Source organism: Xylocopa sonorina, chromosome 9 (genome assembly GCF_050948175.1).
Source record: "Xylocopa sonorina isolate GNS202 chromosome 9, iyXylSono1_principal, whole genome shotgun sequence".
NCBI lineage: Eukaryota > Metazoa > Arthropoda > Insecta > Hymenoptera > Apidae > Xylocopa > Xylocopa sonorina.
This window is the reverse complement of record NC_135201.1, coordinates 7,575,409-7,602,220: the sequence shown is the minus strand read 5'-3', so window position 1 is coordinate 7,602,220 and position 26,812 is coordinate 7,575,409. Positions and strand designations below refer to the sequence as shown.

General features: G+C 31.8%; 9 protein-coding genes across 9 annotated transcripts; 6 read left to right on the top strand and 3 right to left on the bottom strand.

The window, feature by feature from the left end:
- Nucleotides 1-108: 108 nt before the first annotated feature.
- Cbc (protein CLP1 homolog) lies at nucleotides 109-1,663 on the top strand. The gene is made up of 3 exons (XM_076901589.1): nucleotides 109-276; nucleotides 335-1,392; nucleotides 1,495-1,663. Exons 1-3 carry the CDS (start codon nucleotides 178-180, stop codon nucleotides 1,604-1,606), a joined length of 1,269 nt encoding a protein of 422 aa, XP_076757704.1. The 5' UTR covers nucleotides 109-177; the 3' UTR covers nucleotides 1,607-1,663.
- A 51-nt stretch (nucleotides 1,664-1,714) lies between these two features.
- LOC143427439 (uncharacterized) lies at nucleotides 1,715-3,099 on the top strand. The gene is made up of 4 exons (XM_076901591.1): nucleotides 1,715-1,945; nucleotides 2,014-2,405; nucleotides 2,547-2,781; nucleotides 2,859-3,099. The coding sequence occupies exons 1-4, from the start codon at nucleotides 1,859-1,861 to the stop codon at nucleotides 2,970-2,972; spliced, it is 828 nt and encodes a 275-aa protein (XP_076757706.1). The 5' UTR covers nucleotides 1,715-1,858; the 3' UTR covers nucleotides 2,973-3,099.
- Nucleotides 3,100-3,644: 545 nt separating this feature from the next.
- Rab8 (RAS oncogene family member Rab8) lies at nucleotides 3,645-9,789 on the bottom strand. Its single transcript, XM_076901590.1, has 4 exons — nucleotides 9,314-9,789; nucleotides 7,805-7,865; nucleotides 7,143-7,488; nucleotides 3,645-5,871 (listed from the first exon to the last, which is right to left on the bottom strand). Exons 1-4 carry the CDS (start codon nucleotides 9,435-9,437, stop codon nucleotides 5,773-5,775), a joined length of 630 nt encoding a protein of 209 aa, XP_076757705.1. The 5' UTR covers nucleotides 9,438-9,789; the 3' UTR covers nucleotides 3,645-5,772.
- Nucleotides 9,790-10,262: 473 nt separating this feature from the next.
- On the top strand, nucleotides 10,263-13,289 carry LOC143427293 (ribosome biogenesis protein NOP53). The gene is made up of 3 exons (XM_076901270.1): nucleotides 10,263-11,114; nucleotides 11,187-11,716; nucleotides 11,838-13,289. Exons 1-3 carry the CDS (start codon nucleotides 10,374-10,376, stop codon nucleotides 11,908-11,910), a joined length of 1,344 nt encoding a protein of 447 aa, XP_076757385.1. The 5' UTR covers nucleotides 10,263-10,373; the 3' UTR covers nucleotides 11,911-13,289.
- Nucleotides 12,204-14,625, bottom strand: LOC143427208 (uncharacterized). Its single transcript, XM_076901138.1, has 8 exons — nucleotides 14,365-14,625; nucleotides 13,914-14,185; nucleotides 13,638-13,791; nucleotides 13,350-13,529; nucleotides 12,876-13,248; nucleotides 12,686-12,798; nucleotides 12,461-12,584; nucleotides 12,204-12,383 (listed from the first exon to the last, which is right to left on the bottom strand). Exons 1-8 carry the CDS (start codon nucleotides 14,517-14,519, stop codon nucleotides 12,204-12,206), a joined length of 1,551 nt encoding a protein of 516 aa, XP_076757253.1. The 5' UTR covers nucleotides 14,520-14,625.
- A 283-nt stretch (nucleotides 14,626-14,908) lies between these two features.
- Hrd3 (HMG-coA reductase degradation 3) lies at nucleotides 14,909-18,528 on the top strand. Its single transcript, XM_076901262.1, has 7 exons — nucleotides 14,909-15,187; nucleotides 15,578-16,062; nucleotides 16,174-16,412; nucleotides 16,573-17,052; nucleotides 17,203-17,431; nucleotides 17,509-17,915; nucleotides 17,996-18,528. The coding sequence occupies exons 2-7, from the start codon at nucleotides 15,621-15,623 to the stop codon at nucleotides 18,419-18,421; spliced, it is 2,223 nt and encodes a 740-aa protein (XP_076757377.1). The 5' UTR covers nucleotides 14,909-15,187; nucleotides 15,578-15,620; the 3' UTR covers nucleotides 18,422-18,528.
- Nucleotides 18,529-19,218: 690 nt separating this feature from the next.
- LOC143427289 (cilia- and flagella-associated protein 157) lies at nucleotides 19,219-22,082 on the top strand. The gene is made up of 7 exons (XM_076901263.1): nucleotides 19,219-19,861; nucleotides 20,107-20,378; nucleotides 20,455-20,608; nucleotides 20,783-21,071; nucleotides 21,151-21,414; nucleotides 21,556-21,681; nucleotides 21,745-22,082. Exons 1-7 carry the CDS (start codon nucleotides 19,737-19,739, stop codon nucleotides 21,943-21,945), a joined length of 1,431 nt encoding a protein of 476 aa, XP_076757378.1. The 5' UTR covers nucleotides 19,219-19,736; the 3' UTR covers nucleotides 21,946-22,082.
- A 358-nt stretch (nucleotides 22,083-22,440) lies between these two features.
- On the top strand, nucleotides 22,441-23,951 carry LOC143427292 (uncharacterized). The gene is made up of 5 exons (XM_076901269.1): nucleotides 22,441-22,509; nucleotides 22,582-22,876; nucleotides 22,954-23,191; nucleotides 23,260-23,342; nucleotides 23,805-23,951. The coding sequence occupies exons 1-4, from the start codon at nucleotides 22,484-22,486 to the stop codon at nucleotides 23,340-23,342; spliced, it is 642 nt and encodes a 213-aa protein (XP_076757384.1). The 5' UTR covers nucleotides 22,441-22,483; the 3' UTR covers nucleotides 23,805-23,951.
- On the bottom strand, nucleotides 23,382-26,759 carry LOC143427291 (mitochondrial 2-oxodicarboxylate carrier). Its single transcript, XM_076901268.1, has 7 exons — nucleotides 26,535-26,759; nucleotides 24,877-25,167; nucleotides 24,636-24,742; nucleotides 24,465-24,521; nucleotides 24,064-24,363; nucleotides 23,769-23,914; nucleotides 23,382-23,671 (listed from the first exon to the last, which is right to left on the bottom strand). The coding sequence occupies exons 2-7, from the start codon at nucleotides 25,055-25,057 to the stop codon at nucleotides 23,551-23,553; spliced, it is 912 nt and encodes a 303-aa protein (XP_076757383.1). The 5' UTR covers nucleotides 25,058-25,167; nucleotides 26,535-26,759; the 3' UTR covers nucleotides 23,382-23,550.
- Nucleotides 26,760-26,812: the final 53 nt, after the last annotated feature.

The window sequence follows — 26,812 nt, the reverse complement described above, 5'->3', positions numbered from 1 at the left end:
ATCGGTACTATCGATAAGTACGTGCATCGAGCGCTGTCGATAGTCGTAACTTTCATTTCAGAAGTATCGATAGTATTAAATATTATCGTACAGGTTAGGGTACAAGTAAACAACGCAAAAGTGTTAAAGATAAACTGTTCAGAAGCATGTGATGTGTACTAATTTATTTAAAAAAAAATGACTGATGAAAAAACTCAAACGCAGGAATTCAAATTGGATCCAGACTGTGAATTGCGGTTTGAAGTTGAAACAAAAAATGAAAAAGTCGCGCTTGAAGTAAGCATTATAATATTCTACACTTTTTAAAAATATTCGCAATTTATTCTTTTTGTAGTTAAAAAGCGGACTGGCAGAAGTGTTTGGTACTGAATTAGTAAAAGGAAAGAAATATGAATTCACCGCTGGTGCCAAGGTAGCTGTGTTCACCTGGCAAGGATGTACGATAGAAGTGGTTGGAAAAACTGATGTCAGCTATATCGCAAAAGAGACACCAATGGGCCTGTACTTAAACTGTCATGCTGCGATGGAAAGACTCAGAGAAGCTGCTGAAAAGGATGATACCAGAGGACCAATAACAATGGTTGTAGGCCCTTGCGATGTAGGAAAATCTACACTCTGTAGACTTCTGTTAAATTATGCTGTTAGGATGGGCCGTAGACCAATTTTTGTAGACTTAGATGTTAGCCAGGGTCACATAGCGATACCTGGTACTGTTGGAGCATTATTGGTAGAGCGGCCTTCTAATGTAGTAGATGGTTTCAGCCAGCAAGCACCATTGGTTTTCCACTTTGGACATAAATTTCCACAAGCTAATGTGGCTCTTTATAATTTACTTGTAACACGTCTCGCAGAAGTATGTTCTGACAGACTCCAAGCAAATAAAAAGGCCAGAGTCTCAGGGATTGTAATAAATACTTGTGGTTGGGTAAAAGGAGAAGGATACAAATTGTTGACTCATGCCGCCCAAGCTTTTGAGGTTGATGCAATTTTGGTACTCGATCAAGAGAGACTTTACAATGAACTTGTTAGGGATATGCCAGACTTTGTCAAAGTAGTATTTCTGCCGAAAAGCGGCGGTGTTGTGGAAAGGAGTCAAGCACAAAGAACAGAAGCCAGAGATCAGGGTGTTAGGGAATATTTTTATGGTTCTAGAACACCTCTTTATCCACACAGTTTTGAAGTGAAATGGAGCGAGGCTAGATTGTATAAAATTGGAGCGCCTGTGCTTCCTGCGTCGTGCATGCCTCTTGGAATGAAGGCAGAGGATAATTTAACGAAATTGGTCGCTGTTACACCTGGACCAAATCTTCTTCACCACTTATTGTCAGTTTCGTTTGCTGACTCGCCAGAAGACGACGTGGTGCAGACTAATGTTGCTGGATTTGTCTGCGTGTAAGGAGAGCTGTAGAAAAATTGTTTTAAATGCACATAATGCTTGCAATATTTACTTCATTTTTAGAGACATTAATATTTGAGGGTAATTATTGTTCACAGGACAAACGTTGATGTAGAGAGGCAAACGTTTACAGTATTGAGTCCGCAACCGAGACCATTGCCGAACACGGTTCTATTACTCTCAGACATTCAATTTATGGATAGTCATTAACTCTTTGCACGAATCATTGAAAATTTCAAATAAAATAAATTGTTTTATATATCTGTACCAATGTTTACCCTCTATCTATTTTGCTTCCTCGAGATCGATTTAATCGATAGGTCGATTATATCGAAATGACATCTGTAACATTCCAAACTTTAAACATAGTTTGTAACAAAGGAAATCTTCATTGTTTTATACAACAAGAAAAGGTATAATTATAGTTAAATAGTAACATAATTCTTAAGTAACAAGTAAGAGATGAAGAATATTAGGCCGAACATGCCGGATATTTCTCAATTTGAGAAAAAATTTCGCGAGATGATATACGAGGCTCAACGAAATATAGTAAGTGCAATTCTAATGGTTTTTCAATATAAATTAAAACAATTTTCTCATATATGTTTCTTTTTCAGAGACAGTTAGACACTTTAGAAAAAGAAAATCTTTCAATACGTTCGGAGTTATGCACAAAAAGTTCTCTATTGCAAAATGAACAGAAATTATCAAATGAATTACAGTATCGTTTAAAATTAACCTCAGAAATGATAAACCGTTTGGAAGAAGAGAAAATGCGTAGTAAAATCGACCTCTCCAATTTATCAATGAATTATGAAAGTTTGATTAAGGAACGCGACATTTTAACACAGGAACTCTTAACATGCCAAACAGAAATCGCGAAATTCAAATTGACACATGAAAGCTTAGAAAATACATTGCAGCGGGAAATTCGACAGAGAGAAAAATTAGAACAAGCATTAATGGATTTAAAAAATGACAACGCAAAAATTATTGCTAATGTTGACATGTAAAAAAAGATAAAAATTAGCAGATACCTTACATATAGAATTATATCTTTGATATTTTTACGAAGTTATCTTCAGATTATTTTTCCTGTATTATATACTCCTAAATTCCACTTTTATTGTTTCATGGTTTTTCAAATTAGGAATATTACAAAAATTTCGAAAGAACAGAAATACTTATCGGAAAGTGCCAAATCTATAATTCAATTGAACAAAAGATTACAAACATTTGGTCTTTGTTCCTATGCAGTTATCGAAAAGTACAAAGCACAGATAAAAAGTTTGCAACATAAACTAATTACTCTCTCTGTAAATGAACTGAGAAAATTACCTAACAATGACAAATTACATCCAGAAATAGAAAATTTGTGTTTTAAGGTCTATTATATAAAATCATGGTCACACTGTAGACATTATTTATCGTATTTGTATCTAATTGTTTGCAAATTTTTCAGCTAAAGGAGATGATAACGGAGTTAAAATCAAAATTACGGGATTCAGCACCGCTTGAAGAAAAATTAGACATGATCGTCAATGAATTGTCTATCAATTTAACAAAAATAGAGTAATGATCTATATCATGTGATCGATAAAAAACATCATTCAAATGAATGGGCTCAATTCGACTTGATGATTACCAACATTTATTTGATCTTAATTTCTCGATACATCTGATACGTGTTAAGTTTATTTCGATTCGATAAAATATTTTTCAAAATAAGAATACATTGCTTATCATTTATAAAATATGTTAAAAAATTACTAATGAATTATTTTTATATACAACGCCACCTTTGCTTTGAATGCGGTTGAGATTGTACCTAAGGGGAGTTTAGCCGTTAGTTCGTTGCCATTTTCAATGTGCCTTATCATTTAAAACTAGAAACCGGAAGTTTTACTCTCTTGATACCAACTTGACTATGTGTAACAAATTTTCTTCCTCTAAAACAAAATTGATCGTACGCGCGACGCAATCATTATAGTTTCCTTCTTTAAATAGCGCCGTGTCTATTCACTAGAAAAATTCGAAAATAGACATTGTTGACGTCAAGTCGTTTCTAAATATAAATAATATTAATAATATACAAATGGAATCATGTAAAACTAATTATCGCAACTAATCGGTTAATATTGATGATGATGATAATGATGATGATGATGATGGTGGTAATGAGGATGACAATTAAAAATTGGACTCTATATTAAAGGAAAGGCAGGTTTCAACAATAAAAATAGACGAATAGGATTAATATAAAATGTATTATAATAATCGTATATTTTAAGTATAAGTGGAAACAGACCGGAATCTCTTTTTCTCGTTCGCAAAAAAAAACAAAGAAAAAGAGAATCCCCTATTTCTTTGGAAAAGAAAAACTATTACAACAAGCGTTTCAAACGAAGACGAAGTCCGTTGTCCATTTTTCGATATTTCTTTTTTTTATGTTTTTCCTCATTTTCTTTTAATTATTTTAACAATAGAGAAAAAGAGGGAGAAATAAAAAGTGTTGGAAAGGAAATAGCCTTCTCTTATGGAGTCCTGAATTTGCGCTAATTAATCAATTATTGAATTAATCAATGAAGAATTTCTCTTCGATCCGGTGAAAAAGCTAACTTGACGATGTGTATACATATATATTTATATATTTATTTATATATTTATATATAAAAAATGTGACCGCACATTATTCACCTATCCGCACCCCCCTTCTTTTTGCTTTTTTTTTCTTTTAATATTTTGCAATGTCTTATAAAGAAATAGCTCCGAAACGCTTTCTAAAAAAGAGGAAATTTCTCACTTTACGTGGAGAGGAATTTCTTCTTTCCTATTCACTTCCCTTTTCTTTTATTCGTTCATAAATAAAGCGAATGCGAAACCTGCGTTTAAAAAAACGATCGTACCCCCTGATTAATTGAAACGTGGAGGAGAAACTTTGTAAGCGAGACAGGCGCGAACACAAAATATAAAATACATTTTGTGTTTTTGTCCTTCTTCTATCTCTATGCATTCTAAGAATACACTTAACGTAGATGGATTTTTATAAAATACAAGCAAAATTCCTAAACTCGTAAAAATATCTTATTCGAACGATTGTGCAGGCGAGAACGAAGATTTCTAAAGTACTATAAAGTTTGTTTTGGTTCCTTATTTCTTGGTTACAAGTTGAAATTTTATTAATTACACAAAGGATTAAATATATTAAAATCCATATATCGTGTTTTGGTTTTTATATTTGTAGAACTAGTCCAGAACGTGTCCATGATTATTTCCACTGCATAACTGTTTCTACGCAGTCCTAGAGTAATTATTAAAATATGGAAGCAAAACAAACATAAGTTAACATGTAAAAAAACAGGTCAACGATTTATTGCTTTCACAAGTGTTCAACTTCCGGTTTTCTTCTGTCGTCGTCGTTACTTTCATTCACAGCGAAGCTTGCAACGTATATAACCCACTAAATGAAAATTTAAGAATCGCGCGATTATTAAGAGGCGCGATATCCTCGAAGTCGATTTACATTCTAAATTGCTCGTTGATCGGTCTAGAAATTAAAATTACAACCTCTTTCGACACTCTATCGATTTTGTCCGGCGTTTAAGCGTTTTAAGACCGCTCGATCAATTGCACTCCCGGTATTATACTTCGTTATGAAACGTGATAAAAGTGGAAACGATGTGATGTTTACTAGATGGTGTTCGAGCGTCGTTAAAAAATTATCAAAAATTATCACAATTCGAGATTCGTTTCCTTTGGGAAATTCTCTAGAACGTGTTTTTTTCTTTCCTTTTTTTCCAGAAATAGAGAGGTAGAAATGGAGAAATATCGATTATTCGATATTTTTATGTCCTGATCATGTACCCGCAGAGAATTTCCAAACTCGGATCTCACTTTTAACACTGTATTTATACTGTATATTAGCAATATAATTACGACTGTCAGCGTTATTCCAAGCATACTTATATCGGCAGCATTGAACTTATTTTCCTTGCAAAGTAGATGAATTTAGAAATCAAATTTTTGCATTTTTGAACATCAACTACAAAATGTCTTTTCGCGTGAAAATGATTATTCAACATATCGATAATTTTGGATAGTCAATCGTCAATAATATTAAATTGCTGACGACTAGTAATGTAATTTACGACGATCGATATTTCTCCAGCTCTGTACAGAGGGGAAGGACAGTTTCTCCTCCAGGATAAAAGAGCTCCTATGAATAATCAGTAAAAAAGAGAGACCGGCAGCGGCGGAGGGAAACGAAGGTGGCCGTCAAGAAGTAAAATCACAGAAGTACCCGCGGCGTGCAGCGAGCGAAGGAGACCGAAGATAAAAAGTAGAGGGTGACGGTCGAAAATATACCGGCTGATGGGTCAGAGTATAGAGCATCGTGCAAGCCAACTTGGTGGCTTCCTCTGTGGCTCGGATGCTTTTAGCTGATGTCCTCCTCCTTTCGGTGGATTTGACGCCTCCTGTATAAAACAATCCCGCCATTAAATATTTATTTCTATGCAACAATGGTGGGCTGAGAATCAAAGCTGAAATCGTAGTGTAACTCAATGTTTTTCCACTTCTATACATCGCTATGATTCTCAACCCAACAATTAAGTAATATGCCCGAGTATAAATAACAAATGAACTATCGAACTGTTAACAAACGATACGAAAATAATACATTTAGTTTTTCGTTTAGTCCTCGCATACTTAAAAAGGCATCGTTTTATATTGGAAATAAAACATTAGATTTACAAAGTGTTTATGTCACGTTAGTATATACATCTAAGCGGCAACTAATATGCATATTATTACATAACGCGTAGCGAACAGAAAGTTGTAAAAAATATTACGTAACATGTATTAAGTATCGTGTCAACCAACAAAAAGCGTAGCTGCATAAAAAAGATCACATTCCATGTAAGCAAAAATAAGATACGCGCAATAGTAATGTCATATGATTAAGTAGTAATGTTAGTTGACGTCAGTATTAGCCACATTGTATCAAAATTAATCTTTTTTTTTTTTCCATGAAGTTAACGATAATGTAATAATTGTTAGTTGATTATTTATGTATGTATTTCGATACAGTGAACCACAAATGTATATAAAAAGAAGGAACTAAAATCATGCGATATATGTAATATATAGAGAGAGCAAGAGTTACCTTCTGCCGAGACAGACCCGCACCAAACACAGAGAAACAGACACAGGAAACAAAGAAACGGTGGTTAATCAATATAAAACTATTTGCTAAAACAAATCTGTGAAAGCAGCTAAATTATATCTAAAACAGGTTGTCAATTTTAATCTCTAGGAAATGGTGAAATTGATTTCCAGAATTATCACTGAAAAATATTAACATTACATATATTTATAATAATCCTTCGCGAATTAATTTAGGAATCCGATTTTACTTTATCTTTCGTTTTTTTAACGATATCTTATCTGAGAAAAGATATTTCACATACTATTTGCATTTCTCATATGAGGTACAGAAATTCTATAAAAATTGTATTGATTGCATAATGATAAACGAATATATATTTTCCGACGTATATAATGCACGTTTATCTGATAATGACATATTTCGAGAATACAGTTACCTGTAACTGAATTATGTCTCATGTTTTCCACAATTACTAGAATTACAATTATTATTTGCTATACTGCAAGTGATTCACTGTCGTAACAGGGGAAAGAAAAAGGAGAAACTAGAAGCGACGACATAACGAAAAAAGATATTTACCAATCTCTTCTCCATTTTAGCTTTAATATCTCGTGCAAGGGTGTAAAATGCCTCTTCAACGTTAATGCTGGACTTGGCAGAGGTTTCCATGAATTTAATTCCATATTCGACAGCGAGCTGTTCTCCTCGTTCCCTCGAGACTTGCCGTTTTTCCGTGAGCTCACACTTGTTACCCAACAACATTTTTTCAACATCCGCTGAGGCATTCTCCTCAATGTTTCTAATCCAATTCTTTATGTTTTCGAAACTCTTCTCGTTGGTCACGTCGTAAACTAACATTATACCCATTGCACCGCGATAGTACGCTGTAGTTATTGTACGAAACCTTTCCTGTCCCGCTGTATCCCTTTACAAATTCGTAGAATAATTATGTTGCAACAGATATTAAAAAAATTACATTTAATAAATTTCTGTTATATTTTTAAGCATTAAAAGTCAATACTAAGGTGTATTATTAGGACGTACAGGTAGAATTACCTAAAAAAGAACTAAGGTCTAAATTATTTTGATTCTTTTTAACGGTACAAAAAAGTTTATAAGAAAGAGAGAAAGATTAGAATTTTTACTAATAATAATATTACTAAAACGATATTAACAGATTCTCTAATAATTTTGAACTAATTTACTCTAGATATATCAATCTAAAATTACATAGTACTTACCATATTTGTAGTTTTATTTTCTTGCCGTCTAATTCTATTGTTCTTATTTTAAAATCAATTCCTGGAAGCACAAAGAAAAAAATGTATAACGTAAATAAATATGGCCAAAGAAATCTATTCAGCTGGTAAATAAATAGATAATGATGTATATGTACATATCTACAGTAAAATTACTGAATATACTTCTAATATCGTTGCAAGCAATAAATACTAGAAACATAAATTCATTCTCTCAATATTATTCTTTTGTTTTGATGTCAAGAAAACGACAACAACTACATCTATTTTGATCTCATTCAATTCTAAATATATATTGTACACAAACATAGGAGGGTGACCTTAATAATTGGTCGGGCTCAGTCTATGCATTTTCATTTATGATTTCCCAATAAAAGAGCAGTTAACTGTGATTAACGGCGTAAATATACATATAATTTTTTATAAATAAAAAATCGTTTTCAGTTTATTAGTGTTCTCACATAAATAAATGTACAAGGTACTGTCAGTTTTTCAGTGTTATTTAGATTTTAATAAATGAATTAATATTTACTTTTGGTAAATAAATTAACATTTATAACTCTTAAATAATTTGAAATTTTCTTGATATATTTAATTACTTGCTGTGTAACTGCTAAAGTTAACTTTCGATATGCCGGTACCTTTTCTAGTTGTAGGTTGTACATATATTTTAATACTATTATTGCTAATAGATGCGTTTAATTATGACACTTGTACATAAATAGTAATTTAATTAATTATGTATATAAATAAGCAAATAATGATAAAACGATAACTACGTTATCTGTATACAAATATGTGAACTGATAAAAATATTCTATGGCATTGCACAAATGTTTCGAAAAACACATAAATAGATTGTTGCATAGAGGTAAAATAAAAATACATGTTACGCGTACATGTTCATATATACATATATGCAAATTAATTCTAGAAGGTAAACAAGCAAATAAATGAATATAATTAGGAGTACTATTAGTAATTCCAAGTATTCATTTGTACATGAGCAAATGGTAAATGAAAATAAACAATCTACGGTAGATATCCAAAGAGGCCTTAGGTATGTACAATTAGGTATAAAATGTGACTGTACAATCACGTTATCGTAACTCTCTCCTATACTGTATTTAGCAAAGGAAACCTTTGTATTCTGAATTATTTGCGTAACTGTTAAATACATTTAAATAATCATTGTATAAGTAAGTATCGGACTGAAGCTGAATTGTTCCCTTCTGCAAGGACAGAATTCTAAAAAAAGATCATGCTATCGTTTATTGCATTTAACATAAAAAATTTCATGTAAAATTATTGCCCCAATAATTAATCGTTTCGATAGTGTGCGAGTATTTCATGGATAGTTCGTAACGTTCGTGAAGGAAATGCTACTATTAAACACAAGAGCGGTGAGCAACAAATCGGGAGTAAACGGACAAGAGGATGGAAGGAAGGATAAATCGGTTGGGAGAAGGGAAAAAAAAAGGATATACTTACCAATGGTCGAGATGAAGGTCGTGTTGAAAGCATCCTCGGAGAACCTGAAGAGGACGCACGTCTTGCCGACCCCTGAGTCACCAATCAGCAACAACTTGAACAAATAATCATATGTCTTCGCCATACCCTTTGTTTTCAGTCTCTCTTTCTATTTCACGTGATTCCTGGTTCGCACTTCTTTTATTCTCCCCCTTTTTTTTTTTTTTTATACTTTACGCGGCCCCCTTTTGCACGATCTTTTCGAACGATCGTGATCCTTGGAATTCCGATGACGCACCCTTTAAACTTAAAACGAGCACGCCCGACCCGATGCTACTCAGTTTATCGCGACTATATCAGGTTCACAGAGGGCCCGAAGGTGTGATTATCGCTGAAATCTGTTCGGACAAGGCAAAACTCGCGTGATAGAGCACGAAAAAACATCTGTCAGAAAAAGCGATGACAGCCATCGGTAAGTACTACTTTTTCTTTGCTGTTGTGGCCAGCCTTCTGACCGCACCACAGGTGATGCGCGCGTGTGTATACGCATACGCAACACGTGTGTCGGGAACAAGCTGAATCTTTACGTGAGCATACACGTTATGGCGTATTCATATAAAATCGATAATTCTCCAGGCAATAAGCTACACTTCGACGACTAATCGTACGTATCGATTAAGAATTCACGCCATTCTATCTACGCTTCAAATCTGAAGTCTATCTCAATCGAATAACACGCTAATGAAAATTGTGCCTATATCGGTATTTCTATTTTTCGTTTTCAATACTTATCTTTTTCTTCTTTGTCTTAGGGACGGTATTTTATCGTGCTACAACTTTTCACTCAATTATACACGACGAGGAGTGATTTGAAATCTTGCTAAACTATCGTAAAGAAACTTGTAGTATTTTTTCAAAATCACTTCTCTTATGGTTCTTCTCATCACTTTTAGATGATTCTCGATACGAATCCACCAATCAGAAGAAGCATAAGCAAGGAGCCACGCTTCAAGCAGGAGGTCACGCTGTATTTGAAAACTACAAATCTTACAGCAAATAGTACTTTATTAATTCCAATAAAATGACTGCAATTAGAACCAAGAAACGTAAAGTTTCAAAGAAAACGAAAAAAGCTTGGCGCAAACACGTGGACGTAAAAGATGTCGATAAATTTTTGGAGGATTTTCGATTGGAGGAGAGGTTAGGTTCTTTTGATACCCGTAAGGATTCTGAGCTATTTGAAGTATCCACTACGTCTGAGGTTCTTTCTAAAAAACAGCGTCGAGAATTAGTAAAGTCCAAAGAGCCACGATGTTTCAACATTTTAAAACCTCATTCAGCAGTTCCGGATCCAATAGCGAAGAGAAACCGTGTGAGGACCAAGGAGGAAAGGAAAAATTCTCTCATTGTAAAAAAAGAGGCTATCAGAAAGTCTAAGGGAATTTTAAAGCTAAAAGAGAAGTTAAAATTGAAAAATAGATTGGTTGCAATGAAAAAAAGATTAAGTAAACCAAAGAGAGGTGAGTTTAATACTGACGTTTGGAAAGAGAAGATTGTAACAGGAGTTGATACGGATTGGATGTCTCCGGACACCATCAGACATACATTGACACATTTTGGTGTAAAAAAGAAGAGAATACCAACTTCTCTGCATAAGAAACCTTCGATTCTACCAGCAGTCGAAGCGCCTCATCCTGGAACGTCTTATAACCCTTCCTATGAAGATCACCAGAAATTATTGCATGAAATAGCACAGAAAGAGATGGAGTTGATAAAGGAAGAAAAGCATTTAGCTAGGGTTACTACAAAGATGTTTAAAAAGGTATCTTTCTCTGGTTAATACAAAATGAATCATTTAAAGATAAATTATTATTACGCTATAATTTTACTTTAGGTTTCTGCTGAAGAGAAAGAAGATGACATAATTAGAGAACTATCAGAGGGTTTAAAACCAAAAGGCAAGCGAGATACAAATCAGGATAAGGATAGGGATCAGAATGAGGATGAGGATGATGATCCAACAGTGAAGTCTATAAATCCACCTGTTAGGAATTTGAAAAAAACCAGAGTACAAAGGCGTAAACAAAGGGAGCAAAGAGATTTGCAGCATAAAAAGAAACAGGAAAAAGTAGAGAAAAAGAAAATTTCAGATATATATAAATTAAAGCAATTGGATAAGCAGATAGCTACTAAAGAAAGGAAAGAAAGCATGTTAAGAAGAAAAAGATTGAAAAATAAAGCTCTTAAAGCAATGGAGACTAAAACCCTTAGCAAAGTTAAGTTTGAACCTTTGCAACCTGATTTTAAATTAGCAAATGAACTGACCGGCAATTTGCGAAATGCCGAACCGACTGGTAATCTATTAAAAGACAGATTCAAGTCTCTTCAGCAGAGAAATATTGTTGCACCTTCCAATATTAAATTGTAAGTATAACATATTCTACTGTATAAAATTGTTGGAAAGTTAATATTAAATTTTAGAGTAAGCAGGGAACTAAGTTTCTTTATATTCATACTAACTAATAGTATCTTTTTATTGTTACAGGAAACGAGACAAAGCTAAAGTAAAACGTTTTATAAAACCAGATCACAAAATTGATGTGACTCGGGTGAAATAACTTATACATAACTATTAAAAAGGTATGTACATAAACAAGAAAATAATGAGAATCACACATTGTGCGTGAAGACATTTGTAGGTTTCGATTAATTAAACTTATTATTATAAGATGTATATATACACAGCATTGTGTAATCTTTTTGAAAGATATGATTCAATAATTTATAATAAAATATATGATTTTGTTAAAAACAGAGAATATCGCAAATTAAAAAAATAAGTTTTCATATGTTTTACAATTTCTTATTAGTTCATTAATAGTAATACATACTATACGAATTTGCAAAAAATTTATTCTTCATCGATATCAAATAAAGATTCTCCTACATATTCGGTTTCTTTAAATAACTCATAGCTATCTTCTACATGTAAATCTACTGGTGCAGTAGGTTCTAAAATCTTTTCAATAACTTCTTCAAATGTACTACTTTCGATAGACATTTCTTTTTCCCAATCTTTGACCTCTCTTTCCTAATATAAATAAACAGTTAAAAGTTAACATATAATCGCAACATATTATGTATAATTTGATACAATCGTCCATTTACTTCATGTATGATGTCTCTAATTATTGGTTCTTTCTTTACAAAGTCTGCTGTTATCTTGAAGTCGATACCTTCGGGAATTTCCTTTATAGGGACAAGTTCCAATTCTTGTGGTATACTTTCAGATCTTAATTCATTTACAAACATTTAGTTAATGACTTTCCTGATAATTTATTTAGCAAAATATAACAGTCCTTCGTATATTTATTAATATATATTGCTACTAACGATGGAATAATGTGACTTCGAAATTTAGATTCTCCTTTGACAAGTATGCCCCTCAGAAACAGAAACAATTCGATGCAACTCAACATTATTAAATCCTTGCGTGCAGAAGGACACTACAATTTAAAATATATCAAACTAATTATCTTTTAAAATAAAAAATAATGAACGGTTTAAAAAAATATTGGCATACCATAAGTAAACACGTTACGTTATATTTTAAGTCATAAACTGTCTCGGTAATTGCTCTCAATTTGCACTCTAATCTTTTCAGCATATATTTCGCGACGCTAACTTTCGTTCGTTCTTTATCAAGTAAAGTTTTCAATGAGGATAAATGGTAATTGACATCGTTCATATCCCGACGAGCTTCTTCTATTAACATCAAATATCTTTTTTCTGACGCAGGGTCGAAGACATTAATAAACGAAAGCTGTTCTTTTAAGTTTCGGAATTTCTTTCTTAAATATATTAATACTTCATGCTGCACTTTCGCGACTACTATATTTTCTTTCACCAACGATGATCGTAAGTTGATTTTTTTTATGTATTCGGTAACGGAACGTCTATGTGTACAGGACAAAGAAATGTTTCAGATAGTTATCGTCGTAAAAAGGAGAAAAATATGGTTTAAACTATTTCAGTATGTAATATCTGAGAAGTATACTTAAGAGTGTCTCGAGCGTTCGTTTTTGATGAAATATATTGCGAAATTTGTAATAATTCATTTTTCAGCATGATATTTTCTCGCATCAATCTCTGATTTGGTAAATTTATATGCTTATTGATTTCCACTTGAAACTGTGCCGCCAAATGTAGAAGACAATCGTACATTTCATTTTTGAGTCTAAATAGAAGAAATCCGCATTCGACAAAATTTCATACGTTTTACTCTCATATAAGAAAAAATAATTTTCTTAAACAAAACGTATGTATTATGGAAAAAATTGAATACATTTCTTTATTGAATGCAATCTTTTGATCGATGATCTCTACAGTTTCTTTTACTTTCTTTTCATTTTCTACCATTTGTATCTCGTTTGATTTAAGCTTTTCTTCTAGAGCATTTTGTGCTTTTTTGAATTCTTCCAAAACATTAATTCTCGCATCTAGAAAAACGATTTTAATTTATGGAATTAATTGTTTGCAAAAAAAAAAATACAGTTTATAAAAGGTACAACAAAATACAAATAGGCAAAAAAAGGTAAGGACGTAAAATTTAGCGAGTTACTTAAAATTTTGAGCTGAGAAACCAATTCAACTTTCTTCTTTTTATACTTTTCATTGAACAACTTAATTTTTTCTTCGTGAGATTGTTTATCTTCTATTCGATTTTTTTCCACGGTATCGATTTTACTTTTTAAGCTTTCCACCGAGTTACTTTGAGCTAATACTTGTTTGTTTAAATTTCCAATCTCTTCAGCCGATTCTGAATCTACTGTAGCCGAAAGTTCATTTGTAGTTTCGATTTCTTCTAACAGTTCATTATTTCTTTCTTCTAACCTAAATATTTTCTTTAATATTTATTTTTTTTTTTTTTTTGTACTATCTGTAAAAGGAGAGAGTGAAAGAAAGAGAGAGAGAGAGAGAAAGAGAATAAAAAATTTAACAAAATAGCATAGAAATTTATTTATGTACATATTAAAACAATGTCTTTGTGAAATTTAACTGTATCTTTATACCTGTTTATTTTATTTTTAATATCCGCAATTTTAATATCGTAAAATGTTCTTTGTAAGTTAATGATTGTTGGTTTAGCTTTTTGATCATCATCTTCGTATGATTGTAATTTTGCTGGTAATGAAATATTTCCTTTATCTTTCCCATATAAATCCATCTTTCACGTGAAAAGAAAAAAGAAACAGAAGCTTAAATATTCGAAAAAGATAGTGGAAAATTAATATGAAACGGTTAATTGTAATAATTTACAAATTTTGTATTCGTGCGAATATTGCTGCAAGTGTTTAGTATCTTAGCTATATTGCATGTTACAATTTATGGATAAAGTAAATATAGCATCGTCTCATACACGTTTGCAGGTTATGTTGTCAAGTAAGCCGAATAAAATTCATTGCACGAATACATATTCATTATCGCCAGTAATCAGAACTTTTTCAGGTGCTAGCTTTGTTTTTTTTGAATGTTTAAAAAAATTTAACCATTATTAGTGCAATTTAGAGCTAACTTCAGTTATTCAACAGATGGAACAATATAGTGTGGAAAATTTTTCAAAGCAATCACGAAACAGCTGATCCATCGATTGTTAAACGTAGGACATAACATTCACGGTTAATAATTACTGTTAATTTAAATATCGTCTGTTTAGCATGAGTGGATAACATTTTCGCAAATAACCGCGCTAAATTATTTGAGCGATAACCAAAGATGTGCGTTGACGTGTCTCAATGACGTAACTTTGTCTTTCTGTCACGAAAAGCTGAATTCTCCGGAAAAGTATCCTGAGATGAATTCAAGAATGTTTTTATCCAGCTGTTCGAACTGAAAGTAAGGCTCCCAATATATTTATTTTATTTTGACTTCATCTTTTTACATAGTGCGTGCCGATATCTAGGTTACATACCAAAACAAAGTAACATTTTTTTTTTGCAATTATCAAAGTACAGATAATGTTTGTGTCAAACGTATTTTAACGTTTCTTCTTGGTCACACTCATGAAATGATCATTTTCATTTTAATAATAAAACTTAAGTTCACTATATAAATTTTTATAATCTAATATCTCTTTTGACCTTTATATATGGAAGATTTGTATACAATTGTTCACATATATATTCTCATTGTGTGTGATTTTATTATTAAAAATAATTTAATGTCATCAAACTTTTTTTTAAACCTTTCTAAACAGAATAATTATTATTTTTCACTTACATTAAGGTCAGCTGATTAACGAAAGTACAATCAAAATACAATCGACAAAATGAAGCTAAGAAAAGAGTTGATTATACTTTTGTTGGTGATGTCTGTTGCTTCTGAACCTGAAGTTTCCAAAAAACGTTCAGATACTTCTGACGAGGAAGCAGAAGAGGATGTAAGTTTAGAAGAGAATGCATTTGAACATTTGCAAGAGCTTAAAGCTTTGCATGACACAATCCTGAAGATAGTACCAGCTTCAGAACCATATCCAAATGATAAAATCACAAAGAGGAAAGAAAAGGTAGAAAATGAACCAAAACCAAAGGAAGAAAGTCCTGCAATGAGGAATGTTTGGATGAAAGCAATGATAGCTCAGACTAAGAATTTAGATGTACCAAATAGTAATTTAAAAATTGAGGAAGAGGATATCAAAGGATGGAGTGAAAGGCAACTTGAATGGCTTAGTGAAGTGGTAGGGGAACCCCTTACTCCGGCGCAACGAGAAGGTATTTTAGTAAAAATTAATTAAACCTTTATGGCATATTAATAATTTCTTTTAAAAAAACAACTGTCAAGTAAAAATTGTAAAACGAAATAAATTTGCAAAAAATTTACAGCGGAGCAAATATTTAGGAAAGCGCAGAGTCTCCTGAATGCTACGCGGTCAAATAAAGAAGAGGCTTACAAATTATTAACATCTGCAGCAATTCTTGGACACCGTGAAGCTTGGTCGATGTTGGCATGGGCTCAACTCTTAGGAACTCAGTATGGTTCAGCTTCTTCTGGCCAAGACATTCCAGCAGCATATGGGATATTTAAAGAACTCGCTGAAGTAGGCCTACCATCCGCTCATATGGTACATATATAAGTTACTTGAATAATATATAGTATGCCTACAAAGATTTATTTTAAGTTCGTATTTCATTATTATAGTACCAAATTTTTATAATCATTTGAGGGTACTACTAAATGATTATGGTAATTTATGTAAAACAATATGTATAAATAATTTCCAGGGTATGGGCTTTTTGTATGCAACAGGATTAGGTGGAGTAAATGCTTCACAGGCAAAGGCACTTCTTCATTATACAGCAGCAGCTCTTGGTGGAGATACTCGTGCACAAATGGCATTAGGTTATCGTTATTGGGCTGGAATTACAACACCAGCTTCATGCGAGAGAGCTCTAGACTTTTATCGCAAGGTGGCTAATAAAGTCGCGGAAGAGGTGTCTTTAAGTGGGGGACCTGTTGTACAGAGAGTTAGACTTTTGGACGAACAAGAGAATCCAGCGTACAGCTCGGGGATCTTTGATCAAGACTTAATAGAATACTACCAATTGTTAGCAAAGAAGGGTGACATACAAGCTCAAGTGGGATTAGGGCAGTTACATTATCAGGGTGGGAGAGGCGTACCACTAGATCATGAAAGGGCGTTGCAATATTTTCAACATGCCGCTGATGCTGGGAATCCTCTTGCTATGGCTTTTCTAGGAAAGGTGATATACATCACGTTTCTATATAAATTATTTATTATATAGTTCAAATAATCATGGCTCTATTGTAATTCGTAATCATCCTACTGTTCAACAGTTTATATTACTTAATTTATAGTTATATTTAATAATACATATTATCTTTCTATACAGATTTACTTAGAAGGAAGTGACATAGTAAAGCAAGATAATGAAACGGCATATAAGTACTTCAAAAAAGCTGCCGAGCTCGGTAACCCTGTTGGGCAAAGTGGTTTAGGTCTTATGTATCTTTATGGAAGAGGAGTTGAAAGGGATACTGCCAAGGCGCTTCAGTATTTCAGCCAAGCTGCAGAGCAAGGATGGGTCGATGGACAGCTTCAGCTTGGCAATATGTATTTTAGTAAGTTCTTAAAAATTAGCTCAAGCTAATAACTTCTTTTGAGATTTTTTTGTACTAATAATTCAATCGTACAATAGGTGGTACAGGAGTAAGACGTGATTACAGGTTAGCCAACAAATACTTCAATTTGGCTAGCCAGTCTGGTCACGTATTAGCATTCTACAACTTAGCACAAATGCATGCCACTGGTACAGGAATGATGCGCAGTTGTCCCACAGCTGTAGAACTTTTAAAAAATGTCGCTGAGAGAGGTAAATGGAGTGACCAACTTATGGTTGCTCACACAGATTATAGAGAAGGAAGAATAAACGAGGCTTTTGTCAATTATGCTCTCCTTGCGGAGATGGGTTACGAGGTTGCGCAGAGTAATGCTGCCTTTATACTGGATAAAGGAGAGACTACGATATTATCAGAAGAGGAGGGATTAGTTAGGGCACTCGCCTTATGGGCCAGAGCTGCAGCTCAAGGATATTCTGCGGCTCAGGTATGTTTATTAGTCGTCTCTAAATAATTAATTTTAAAAGGGAAAAATGTATTTAAATGAACATTTATGTAATTAAATAGGTGAAATTAGGGGATGCTCATTATTACGGTCGGGGAACAAAAGTCGATTACGAGGCTGCGGCTAGTCACTATCGATCAGCCTCTGAGCAACAACACAACGCGCAAGCAATGTTTAACCTAGGATATATGCACGAACGTGGCTTGGGACTAGCAAAAGATCGACATCTAGCGAAACGATGCTATGATCTTGCAGCTGAAGCTAGTCCAGATGCAAGAATTCCTGTGGCCTTGGCCCTCATTAAACTTTCGTTCCTTTTTGGGCTGGATTACCTGCAAGAGTTTAGCCTCGTTGACCATTTAAATAAATGGGACCAGCTGTTAGGCCAGAACTGGGACCTGTACCTTATCGGACTGCTCACTGGCATGCTCAGTTTAATAATTTACTTCCGCAGGCCACAACCACCACCTCAGCCTAGAGTCAACTAGTTCTTTAATATTTTTCTTTTGTTTGACTCTTTTCCTCTTTTTCTTTTTAGATCGAATGAAATTTGTTACTGATGGTTCGTAAATATATGCACTTGCGTGCATACTGATATGTTGTTTTTATTGAACCACCTTGTTTGCACAAAATCGCATCGATTCGTTTCTATGGAAGTCGTGAACATTTTGTACTTCAAGATTTCGCCGTGTGTGAGTGTGTTTCAATTTCTGTAAAATCCATTTGTATTTATTTTGTTTATACCTAGGATGCATTCAGACGCATGTAAGACGATATCCGATACAATGTTCACGTTTAATTGCATGTTGTACTATACGTTATATTACATTCGTCTGGGTGCAATCCTAAAATTGCTTCGTTATGTTGTATTATGTTCATGAATTCTTAGCTTTCTGTTTCAGAAACATGCTGTTTTTTTGTCTTCTGTACGTACGATTATGAAATCATTGAACGCCGCATTATAAAACTGCAATTATTCATAACTCTATGAATTTGAACTGTTTCAAACTTTAGGCATTCGTTATTTATTTCCTTTCAATAGACTGTTTTTTTTAATAGTTTTTAGTTATTATAAAATATTTTATAATTTGCAGTACACTTTAATGCTTACTATCTCTTAATAAATTTATATATATATATATATATACATATTTCGAAAAAAATATAAAGATGTAACAATATAAAATTACGAAAAAGAGGTATAAATGCTTGCGAATGAAGCGCAACGTTTAAAGTGAAAAGTAGAATCGTTTAAGTTTCGTAACATTAATTGTAACATTAATCATAACAGGTAAGTTTTTAAAAAATATATTTCTACGAGAATGTATAAAAATCTTTAAGGTTTGTTAGAATAAATTTATATAGAATATTTCAGTTCGACATAGCTCATAAACTTAATTACTTTAAATATTTGCGAGTATATACTGTTTTGAATATTGTTCCTTGGATGAAATTGCGAATATCTGTATAAAGATACATATTTTATATATTAATGTACAAACAATGCTTCGCCGATTACAGCGTTAAGAAAGTATTATGTATTATTATATATTAATATATATTTTTCAATAACAGTTCTTAAATATTAATATCACATATAGCAATAATGTACGTGTTCTTAAGTTTCATGTTTCAATAGGTAGTACAATAATATAATATGTTAATAAGAAAGATTGTCAAGTCCTTTTCGTTACCGTGGAATCATTAAATTATCGATTTAACAGGACACGATTTAACGTATTGTTCGTTAATGTGATATGAGAGATTCAAATTGTTCGTAAATATAAAATATAGCTGATAAAAATGCAACGGGCCAGAAAGAAGAAAGGCAAAGGTAAACGGAAAAAGGTGAAAAAGAAATGCATGGACGAAAGGGAAACCCTCTCTTATGAGCAAGAGATTTTGGACAAAAATAGACAGTTGGCACGGTAAATAAATTTCTTTACCCACATGCATATATGTGGTATAAATAAACAAAAAACAAATGCAGTAAAATTTCGATTAATCGAGAACTTACTTTGCAAGTTCTTTAATGTTAGATACGTTGTTCAAATTGCACAAGGTGGTTAAAAAAAATATTACAAAATTTACAATTAATAACAATGTTTTGTATAATCAAAATGAAACAATATGCGTTTTATCAAATTTTTGGACTAACATAATTAAAAATTAGATTAAGGAGTCGAAATGAAGAGTTGGAAGAAGAAGCTGAATTTACGAAAGAAAAGTTCCGGCAATTGGAAGAGGATCGCTCGGATGTGATTGCTTATTTGAAAAGAAGTTTGGAAGAGAAAATCGATGAGTCGAAGGAACTTTCCGAGAAGCTCTCTGCTTTAGAGGAATTACGAAAAGATGAACTGGCAGCTTACAAGAAGAAAGAAGAAGCGATGAGACTGGAGTTCCGTACAATGGAAAGCAATTTGAGTGCAGAAGTTAAATTAGCTGGTATACGATATTCATTTCTTTTTAATAAACATTGTAGTAATTTATTTATCATTATTTAAATACCTTTTTTGATTAGCTGGGAAATTAAATGCACTGGAAGATTGGCGATTAGCTCGACTTGACTTAATGCAAAAATTTGAGAAACAGGAGAAGGAAATCGAAGAACAGGAGAAGCGACATAAGGAAGAACTTTACGAAGCTGAAAAGTCCGTAATAGTTGGAAAAGCGATGTACGTCTACTTCGACGGAAATATAAAACTATATTTAAGAAATGCACTGCTTTTTTACAGTTTAGTATTAAATTATTTGCGATAAATGAATTAGTTCAATTATATTACTCATATTTAAACGTTCGGAATTTTATAGTATTTTATATTTAACTATAATTAACTGTGAACCTTTAGGTTGCAAAAGGAGATGAAAGAACATTTGCAAATTTTGTCGGAAAAGCTTCTAAAAGCAGTCACTTTGCGAATAACGGATGTGATGAATCGTGCTATTCGTGAAAATGTGGCGTTGAATCGGGACCTTGATAAGTTGTTGAAAACCAACAGGGAACTGGAGATCATCAACACCGAACGCAAAAAGAATGAACAAACATTGAAACTGAAATGCGAATTGTTCGAAGCCGAATCTGACATAACGTTGAATAAGACGTTAAAGCAAAGAGACGCTATTCAACAAATTGTTCAAGTGTTGTATATAATTCCTTAAAAAATATATTATCAAGCATATCGGATAATAGAAAGTAAATATTAAACAAATTCCATAGGAATTCCAATCATTGTTAACGTACTATGGAGAAATAGAGAGGACCAATACTCGCCTCAGGGGATTGCAAATGACTTTGGAAGACATTGTCAAAGAAAAAGACGAAAAATTGAATAAGGAGATTAAACAATATGAACAGAATGTTTTGGTGGCTAGAGAAGAAAATCGACAATTGGTCGAAACAGTTCACAAACAAGAGAAGCAGTTAAAAGTACTAACAAGTATTTTAAATGATGCCAGTACTTTCCTTGACGAGGCCTTGCAAGTAATTTTTTATTATATTTTTAAATGAAACTTCAAAACATTTTTTATAAGCGCACAGAGTTAGTACGATGGATAAGTAATTTTTATTATAGGTCAACAGCCGACTAGTGATAGTTGTAATAATTTGAAATTATTTCTGTAGGTTGCAAAAGAAGCTTATAATAATAAACAATGTCTTGGATGTATGGGACCAAAGATGCTCAAAACTCTCCTAGAAATATTGCAAACTGAAACCATTACCAGTGCCATAGATTATACGGCATCAGAGGTGTGTATTTTACACATCTAACATAATAAAGAATAATTTTAATAATTTAATTATGTTCAATAGATTGACAATATTAATTGCACATATACTATGGGATGTTTGGGACTGATTGAGCCCATTAAAGAAAAAGAAGATATTAAAGCAGAAAAGATGAACGATATTCCAAAAGTTGAGGAAGAGGAATCAGTAAAAAATTTTGAACAAGTACCATCTTCTTTATTGAGTGACATCAGTTCTAGTATTTTGTCTCCTAAGGAGGAATAAATTTTGAATGGTAAATTTTGGTTATAGACAATTTATTATTGTTACGCTACTCTGTTAAATTATATTCATCAACATTTATTATTGATGGACATTGATTAACAATTATTATTTTACAAATATACGCGTTGTTATTTACAATATTTTCTATTTATAAATACAATATTAAAACATTATATTAACATGAAAAATTTTGAAACAATTGCAGAAAAATATCTTATACACATATATGCATGAATAAAGATGTAATTAATTCTACAGTAATGTAATACATTTATTTCATTAGTTAAAAAAATGAAAATGGTTTTCTGTTACTTTTATTCGAGAAAATATATATATCAAATTTTATTGTCAAAAATAATATTATTAGAGAGTGAGTTTAAAGTTCCGCCAAAATGAACCAATGAGAAGTGGTCACATGATCACAAGTACGCTATATCGTAATTTGCTTTACATCGTAGTTGACAGTTTCAATAGGTTACTCTACAGGTATACTATAGGTTAGGTTTGAAATGAAATTAGACAAAAAGGAATAGAAAGAATGCCTCCTAAAAGAAATCAATTAAGGTCAGTATAATTATTTTATTAAACAATAAGACATTGTGCATTATATTTTATATATGTATACGTAAAATTTAGAAATAAGAAAAGAAAGGAAAAAGGGAAAGAAAGTGAGGAAAAGAAAGAGAAAAAGGAAGAGCCATACTTTGAAGATATTATACATATAGAGGAAAATAATGCAAAGGACTTTGAATTTCTATTGAATGCTCCAGTTTCTGAAGACGATCACTTTGTCTTCAAATCAGAAAAGGACTGGACTGTCGATGCTTCCAAATATTCTGAACTTTTTATGCTTGATTTAAAGCTGTTATCTGCAGCAATAGAATCAATTCCATTCAATGAAACTGTTGATATTGACAAGAAATATTTCACTGTAAGTTTAAGAACTCAACCATAAGCGTTTATGCATTAATCAAAAATGTATTATTGATTTGTTGTTAACTATCTTAGGATGACCAGCTAGCAGATATTTATAATAACGCAGAGCAAGGCAAAGAAAAATATAAGGAACTGTTAAGCAATTTGAAAACTACAGTTACTAATGATACAAAAGATGACGACAAAGAATCTTCGAGTGAATATTCACTAGAAGGCTCAACTGACGATTTAGACTTTTTATTGTCACTTCAAAAGCCTGTAAATGATTCTTCGGTGTTAGCGAAATCTTTACCTCTCTCTCTGAGCAGTGGTATATAATTTTAATTTTCTTTATTTTAACAACTCTCTCTCAGGTATTGAAATGTATGTTTTTTTCAGATTGTAAAGTAAAACATACACCTAGTACATCTACAAAGCCATTAGACTTAGAGAAGTGGTTGGATTCTGTATTGGACGATTAAGTATGAATTATTCTTATTAATTATTAATATTTTAAGTTTTACAAAAGACAATTACATAATTTATTACATGGTTGAATTACTTACATAAAACACACATTCAAAAGAACCATCAAATTACACTTGTTGAGGAACAATTTTTCTAAACAATTTTTGGTAATGTTGATAAAAAATGCACAATTTAGTCTGCACCATATTTTAGACTTTTTAGTTAGTCACCAAACTGTAAATTGAGGTATGCCTTCATTTTGTCATAAACTATAAGCATAATAGCACCGCCGGGGCCTAATCGTAATATTTTTGGTAGTAATCCTTTATACAAAGCTCTAAATCTAAAATGAATATAATCATAAACTATAAAAATAAAAGCAGTTACATAAATAATTGCTAAACAAAATTATAGATTATAAATTAATATATTTTATTTACCCTTCTCTGTGGTAGACCAAGTAAATTGTTTGTAAGGTACCCTTATATTGAATTTCTCCTTGGGGACCTTGAATACGACTTTTTGCAACATCAAAAGGTATGTTCATGCAGGATGCTACCATCCCAGATATAAAACCTATAGCAAACTAAAAAGGTATATATAATATGATTGATAGTAATATTTTTTCAACTCTGATATTTGTAGCAAGTATATGTATTGTTTTACTGAGTAACTAGGTATAATTAAATGAAACTAGTTGTTTCTAAATCTATTAACCATTAACATATTTCATACCTTAAGAACAAATTCTGGAACATACTCTTGCTGCTTATGCAATTGTGGAATGGTAGAATTGTAAATACCGAAATAGAAAGCGTTAAAAATACCATTTCTCATCACTGTAGCAGACAAACCTTTATTAAGACCTTTAAGTCCGAAACCTTGTTCGGATATAATACGTTTGGTTACGGCAATAGTCGATGGGCTATCACTGATGCGTTTACGATTAGATTGCATTTGTACTTTAACTACTTCAAATGGATTTACTAAAATTCCCTCGGTTACACCTGTTAATAATCCAGCACAAAAAAATGCCTAAAAGTCAATGACATTATTATTAAAAAAAATATTATTGTATAAAATAGTATTATTTGAACGATTTAATGGAATAACTGAAATTACTATGTAATACATACCACTGGTTTAGATATATTACTATTAAAAATCTTCTTATACTGTTCAAAGGAGAAAAACTAAAAAATTGAAAAAAAGATATACTGAATTGAGCAAAAGATATACTAATAATATATTATTCTTCTTAAACAATAAGGAAAATAACAGTAAGCAAATTTTTTCAGATTACATACTTTTACAGCTCTCTTAGGGGTTTCCATAATGATTGGTGGTAATATACCTTTCCAAAATGCACCTAAACCCTCATTTTTATACATTTTTTTCATACAATCACCAATTCCTGTGATAATGATATTAAAATATAAAAGAAAGCTAAAAGGTACTTATAAATTTTCAAGTTTCCAAAGGAAATTAGTGAAACAGCTATAAGAGTAATATTGAAATGAAGATATGTACAAATTAACAATACAGTGCCTGTATAATAAAGAGTATCCGGTGATCTCATCTTGACCTGCAGTTGGAAGCGTGTTTTAATAAGATCCATAGGATGCATTATACAAGCCTCTACGAAACCTGCAGAACCTCCTGCAGCAATTTGAATGGAAGCTTCTTTCAAAAAGTTTGGTTTACGTTGAGCAATTTCTATATGAGCCATTTTATTCTACTTTTCCTTAATAAATGCTCAGCTGACTGGTAATTTTGCAAACTTAACTTCTTACAAAAAAGAAAGCATTATATTTTTCTCTTACTTTCCAGGATAGACACCTAGCACAAATACAAATTTTGTTTGTTTAAAAAATTTTACTTATATATATTACTTTTCTATTTTCATTTTTGAAAAAATCGTAGAATCATACTTCATATTTACATACATTTATTTTTTTTAGTAGAATTACGCAAAAAGATATTGTTATGATAGTAATGAAAAAAATGAAATAATTACGCCTTTTAATATGCAATTTCACGATGACTCTCGAAAAACCGTACCCGCAGGAAAACTACATATAACTATACATAGAAATGTATGATGTGGCAAAATTTTGTCACAAATTAATTGTTGATTAAGCCAAAATCATAAACCTGGAATAATTCGTTATTATTGGATCTTGTAAATTGCGTTATTGTAAGTGAAGCAATTAGAAATTACTTCAGGGTATATAATTAGTTTTTCCCATTGTTTTTGTATATATTATACGTATATAATTTTTTTTCAATTTTATCATGTTATAATTTTATATTTAACATGATATAATTGCATTTAAATAATTTATAATTGCGTTTGTATGAACGCGCACTAAATGCATTCGAAATTCGTTTTGAATCAAATTGAATTCAAAAATAATGATCAGCTGTCATTATTAATGACCATTTTTTGAACTATATAAAAGTAATAATAATATATTCATAACGTTACATATGATATAACAATAATAAAGTGTTCAAAATCTTCTAAGAATTTTGATGTGATACAAGGAAAATTCCAGCTACTGAGGAAATTACATCATACTTTAATTTTACTTAAATTTAATTGTTACACAGATTATACACTGATTAATTACAAAAATATGCATGCATTTGAATAACATAGTTCCTTATACTAACAGAAGTAACAGAGTTTACAAATTATTAGATTATTCTGTCTAAGAAAGGAATTAGAAAATGTGAAGCATTAATATGTTTTTTCCAACAATTATATTACAATTACAAAATACAACATATTTTAATTTTTACAATGAAAGTCTTATTTCTAATACTATTATGTATTAAACTAATTTAGTTGAATCGTTAGTTGTTTAGATTGCAATATCGTATAATAATAAATGCTCTAATTATTTAAATTCAAGGTTAAAAATACATATGCATACGTAACAACTAAGTGCTATTTTGTACAGAAACTATTTTCTATGTAAGTAAACTATTTAAAAAATAAAACTAATTGTTTTCGTACGATACATTTAGTGCTTCACGTTTCCGTTCGCTTCATCAAATTTAATGCTTTTATTTTGGGATTGAGTATTTGTTGCCTTGTTTACAGGATTAAAACACTTCAAACGTATGGATGTATTAATTGATACGTGCTAGTATTATCATTGATTAATAGTATAAAACTTGTGACACTCTCTGTTAATTACATTAATGTTTGAATGCACAGTAGCAAAAAAAAGAACATGACTAGCGTTTAACCGTATCCATTGTGCCAAGATCATATGATCGCATCAATCAACTGTATTGATATTTCTATCAGTTGTTGAAATAGCAGTAGATAACAATGGATTCTTTGTTCACCTTCACGATATTCTATTTCTTTTAAATGAAGCGTACTTAAAACCTTGAACCATTATCACCGCCATTTTGTTTGTCACATATTCTAAGCAATCTTTCAGGACAGTCATCTGATCGTCACGTCAAG

Coding starts and splice junctions, on each gene's coding strand:
- LOC143427291 (XM_076901268.1), bottom strand. CDS start 25,057: ATGGCTCATATAGAAATTGCTCAACGTAAACCAAACTTTTTGAAAGAA. Junction 24,364..24,464: donor GTAATATATCTAAACCAGTG/GTATGTATTACA, acceptor ATTGACTTTTAG/GCATTTTTTTGTGCTGGATT. Junction 23,915..24,063: donor TTCCAGAATTTGTTCTTAAG/GTATGAAATATG, acceptor ATACCTTTTTAG/TTTGCTATAGGTTTTATATC.
- LOC143427439 (XM_076901591.1), top strand. CDS start 1,859: ATGAAGAATATTAGGCCGAACATGCCGGATATTTCTCAATTTGAGAAA. Junction 1,946..2,013: donor ACGAGGCTCAACGAAATATA/GTAAGTGCAATT, acceptor TTTCTTTTTCAG/AGACAGTTAGACACTTTAGA. Junction 2,782..2,858: donor TAGAAAATTTGTGTTTTAAG/GTCTATTATATA, acceptor CAAATTTTTCAG/CTAAAGGAGATGATAACGGA.
- LOC143427208 (XM_076901138.1), bottom strand. CDS start 14,519: ATGGATTTATATGGGAAAGATAAAGGAAATATTTCATTACCAGCAAAA. Junction 13,530..13,637: donor ATTGCATTCAATAAAGAAAT/GTATTCAATTTT, acceptor TCTTCTATTTAG/ACTCAAAAATGAAATGTACG. Junction 12,799..12,875: donor ACGTAACGTGTTTACTTATG/GTATGCCAATAT, acceptor TTTAAATTGTAG/TGTCCTTCTGCACGCAAGGA.
- LOC143427292 (XM_076901269.1), top strand. CDS start 22,484: ATGCCTCCTAAAAGAAATCAATTAAG. Junction 22,877..22,953: donor TTGACAAGAAATATTTCACT/GTAAGTTTAAGA, acceptor TAACTATCTTAG/GATGACCAGCTAGCAGATAT. Junction 23,192..23,259: donor ACCTCTCTCTCTGAGCAGTG/GTATATAATTTT, acceptor TGTTTTTTTCAG/ATTGTAAAGTAAAACATACA.
- LOC143427289 (XM_076901263.1), top strand. CDS start 19,737: ATGCAACGGGCCAGAAAGAAGAAAGGCAAAGGTAAACGGAAAAAGGTG. Junction 20,379..20,454: donor TGCAGAAGTTAAATTAGCTG/GTATACGATATT, acceptor TTTTTTGATTAG/CTGGGAAATTAAATGCACTG. Junction 20,609..20,782: donor GTAATAGTTGGAAAAGCGAT/GTACGTCTACTT, acceptor GTGAACCTTTAG/GTTGCAAAAGGAGATGAAAG.
- Hrd3 (XM_076901262.1), top strand. CDS start 15,621: ATGAAGCTAAGAAAAGAGTTGATTATACTTTTGTTGGTGATGTCTGTT. Junction 16,063..16,173: donor TACTCCGGCGCAACGAGAAG/GTATTTTAGTAA, acceptor AAAAATTTACAG/CGGAGCAAATATTTAGGAAA. Junction 17,916..17,995: donor AAGGATATTCTGCGGCTCAG/GTATGTTTATTA, acceptor GTAATTAAATAG/GTGAAATTAGGGGATGCTCA.
- Rab8 (XM_076901590.1), bottom strand. CDS start 9,437: ATGGCGAAGACATATGATTATTTGTTCAAGTTGTTGCTGATTGGTGAC. Junction 7,866..9,313: donor GACCTTCATCTCGACCATTG/GTAAGTATATCC, acceptor TTGTGCTTCCAG/GAATTGATTTTAAAATAAGA. Junction 5,872..7,142: donor CTAAAATGGAGAAGAGATTG/GTAAATATCTTT, acceptor TGTTTTATACAG/GAGGCGTCAAATCCACCGAA.
- Cbc (XM_076901589.1), top strand. CDS start 178: ATGACTGATGAAAAAACTCAAACGCAGGAATTCAAATTGGATCCAGAC. Junction 277..334: donor ATGAAAAAGTCGCGCTTGAA/GTAAGCATTATA, acceptor TTCTTTTTGTAG/TTAAAAAGCGGACTGGCAGA. Junction 1,393..1,494: donor GTTGCTGGATTTGTCTGCGT/GTAAGGAGAGCT, acceptor TATTGTTCACAG/GACAAACGTTGATGTAGAGA.
- LOC143427293 (XM_076901270.1), top strand. CDS start 10,374: ATGACTGCAATTAGAACCAAGAAACGTAAAGTTTCAAAGAAAACGAAA. Junction 11,115..11,186: donor CTACAAAGATGTTTAAAAAG/GTATCTTTCTCT, acceptor ATTTTACTTTAG/GTTTCTGCTGAAGAGAAAGA. Junction 11,717..11,837: donor GCACCTTCCAATATTAAATT/GTAAGTATAACA, acceptor TTATTGTTACAG/GAAACGAGACAAAGCTAAAG.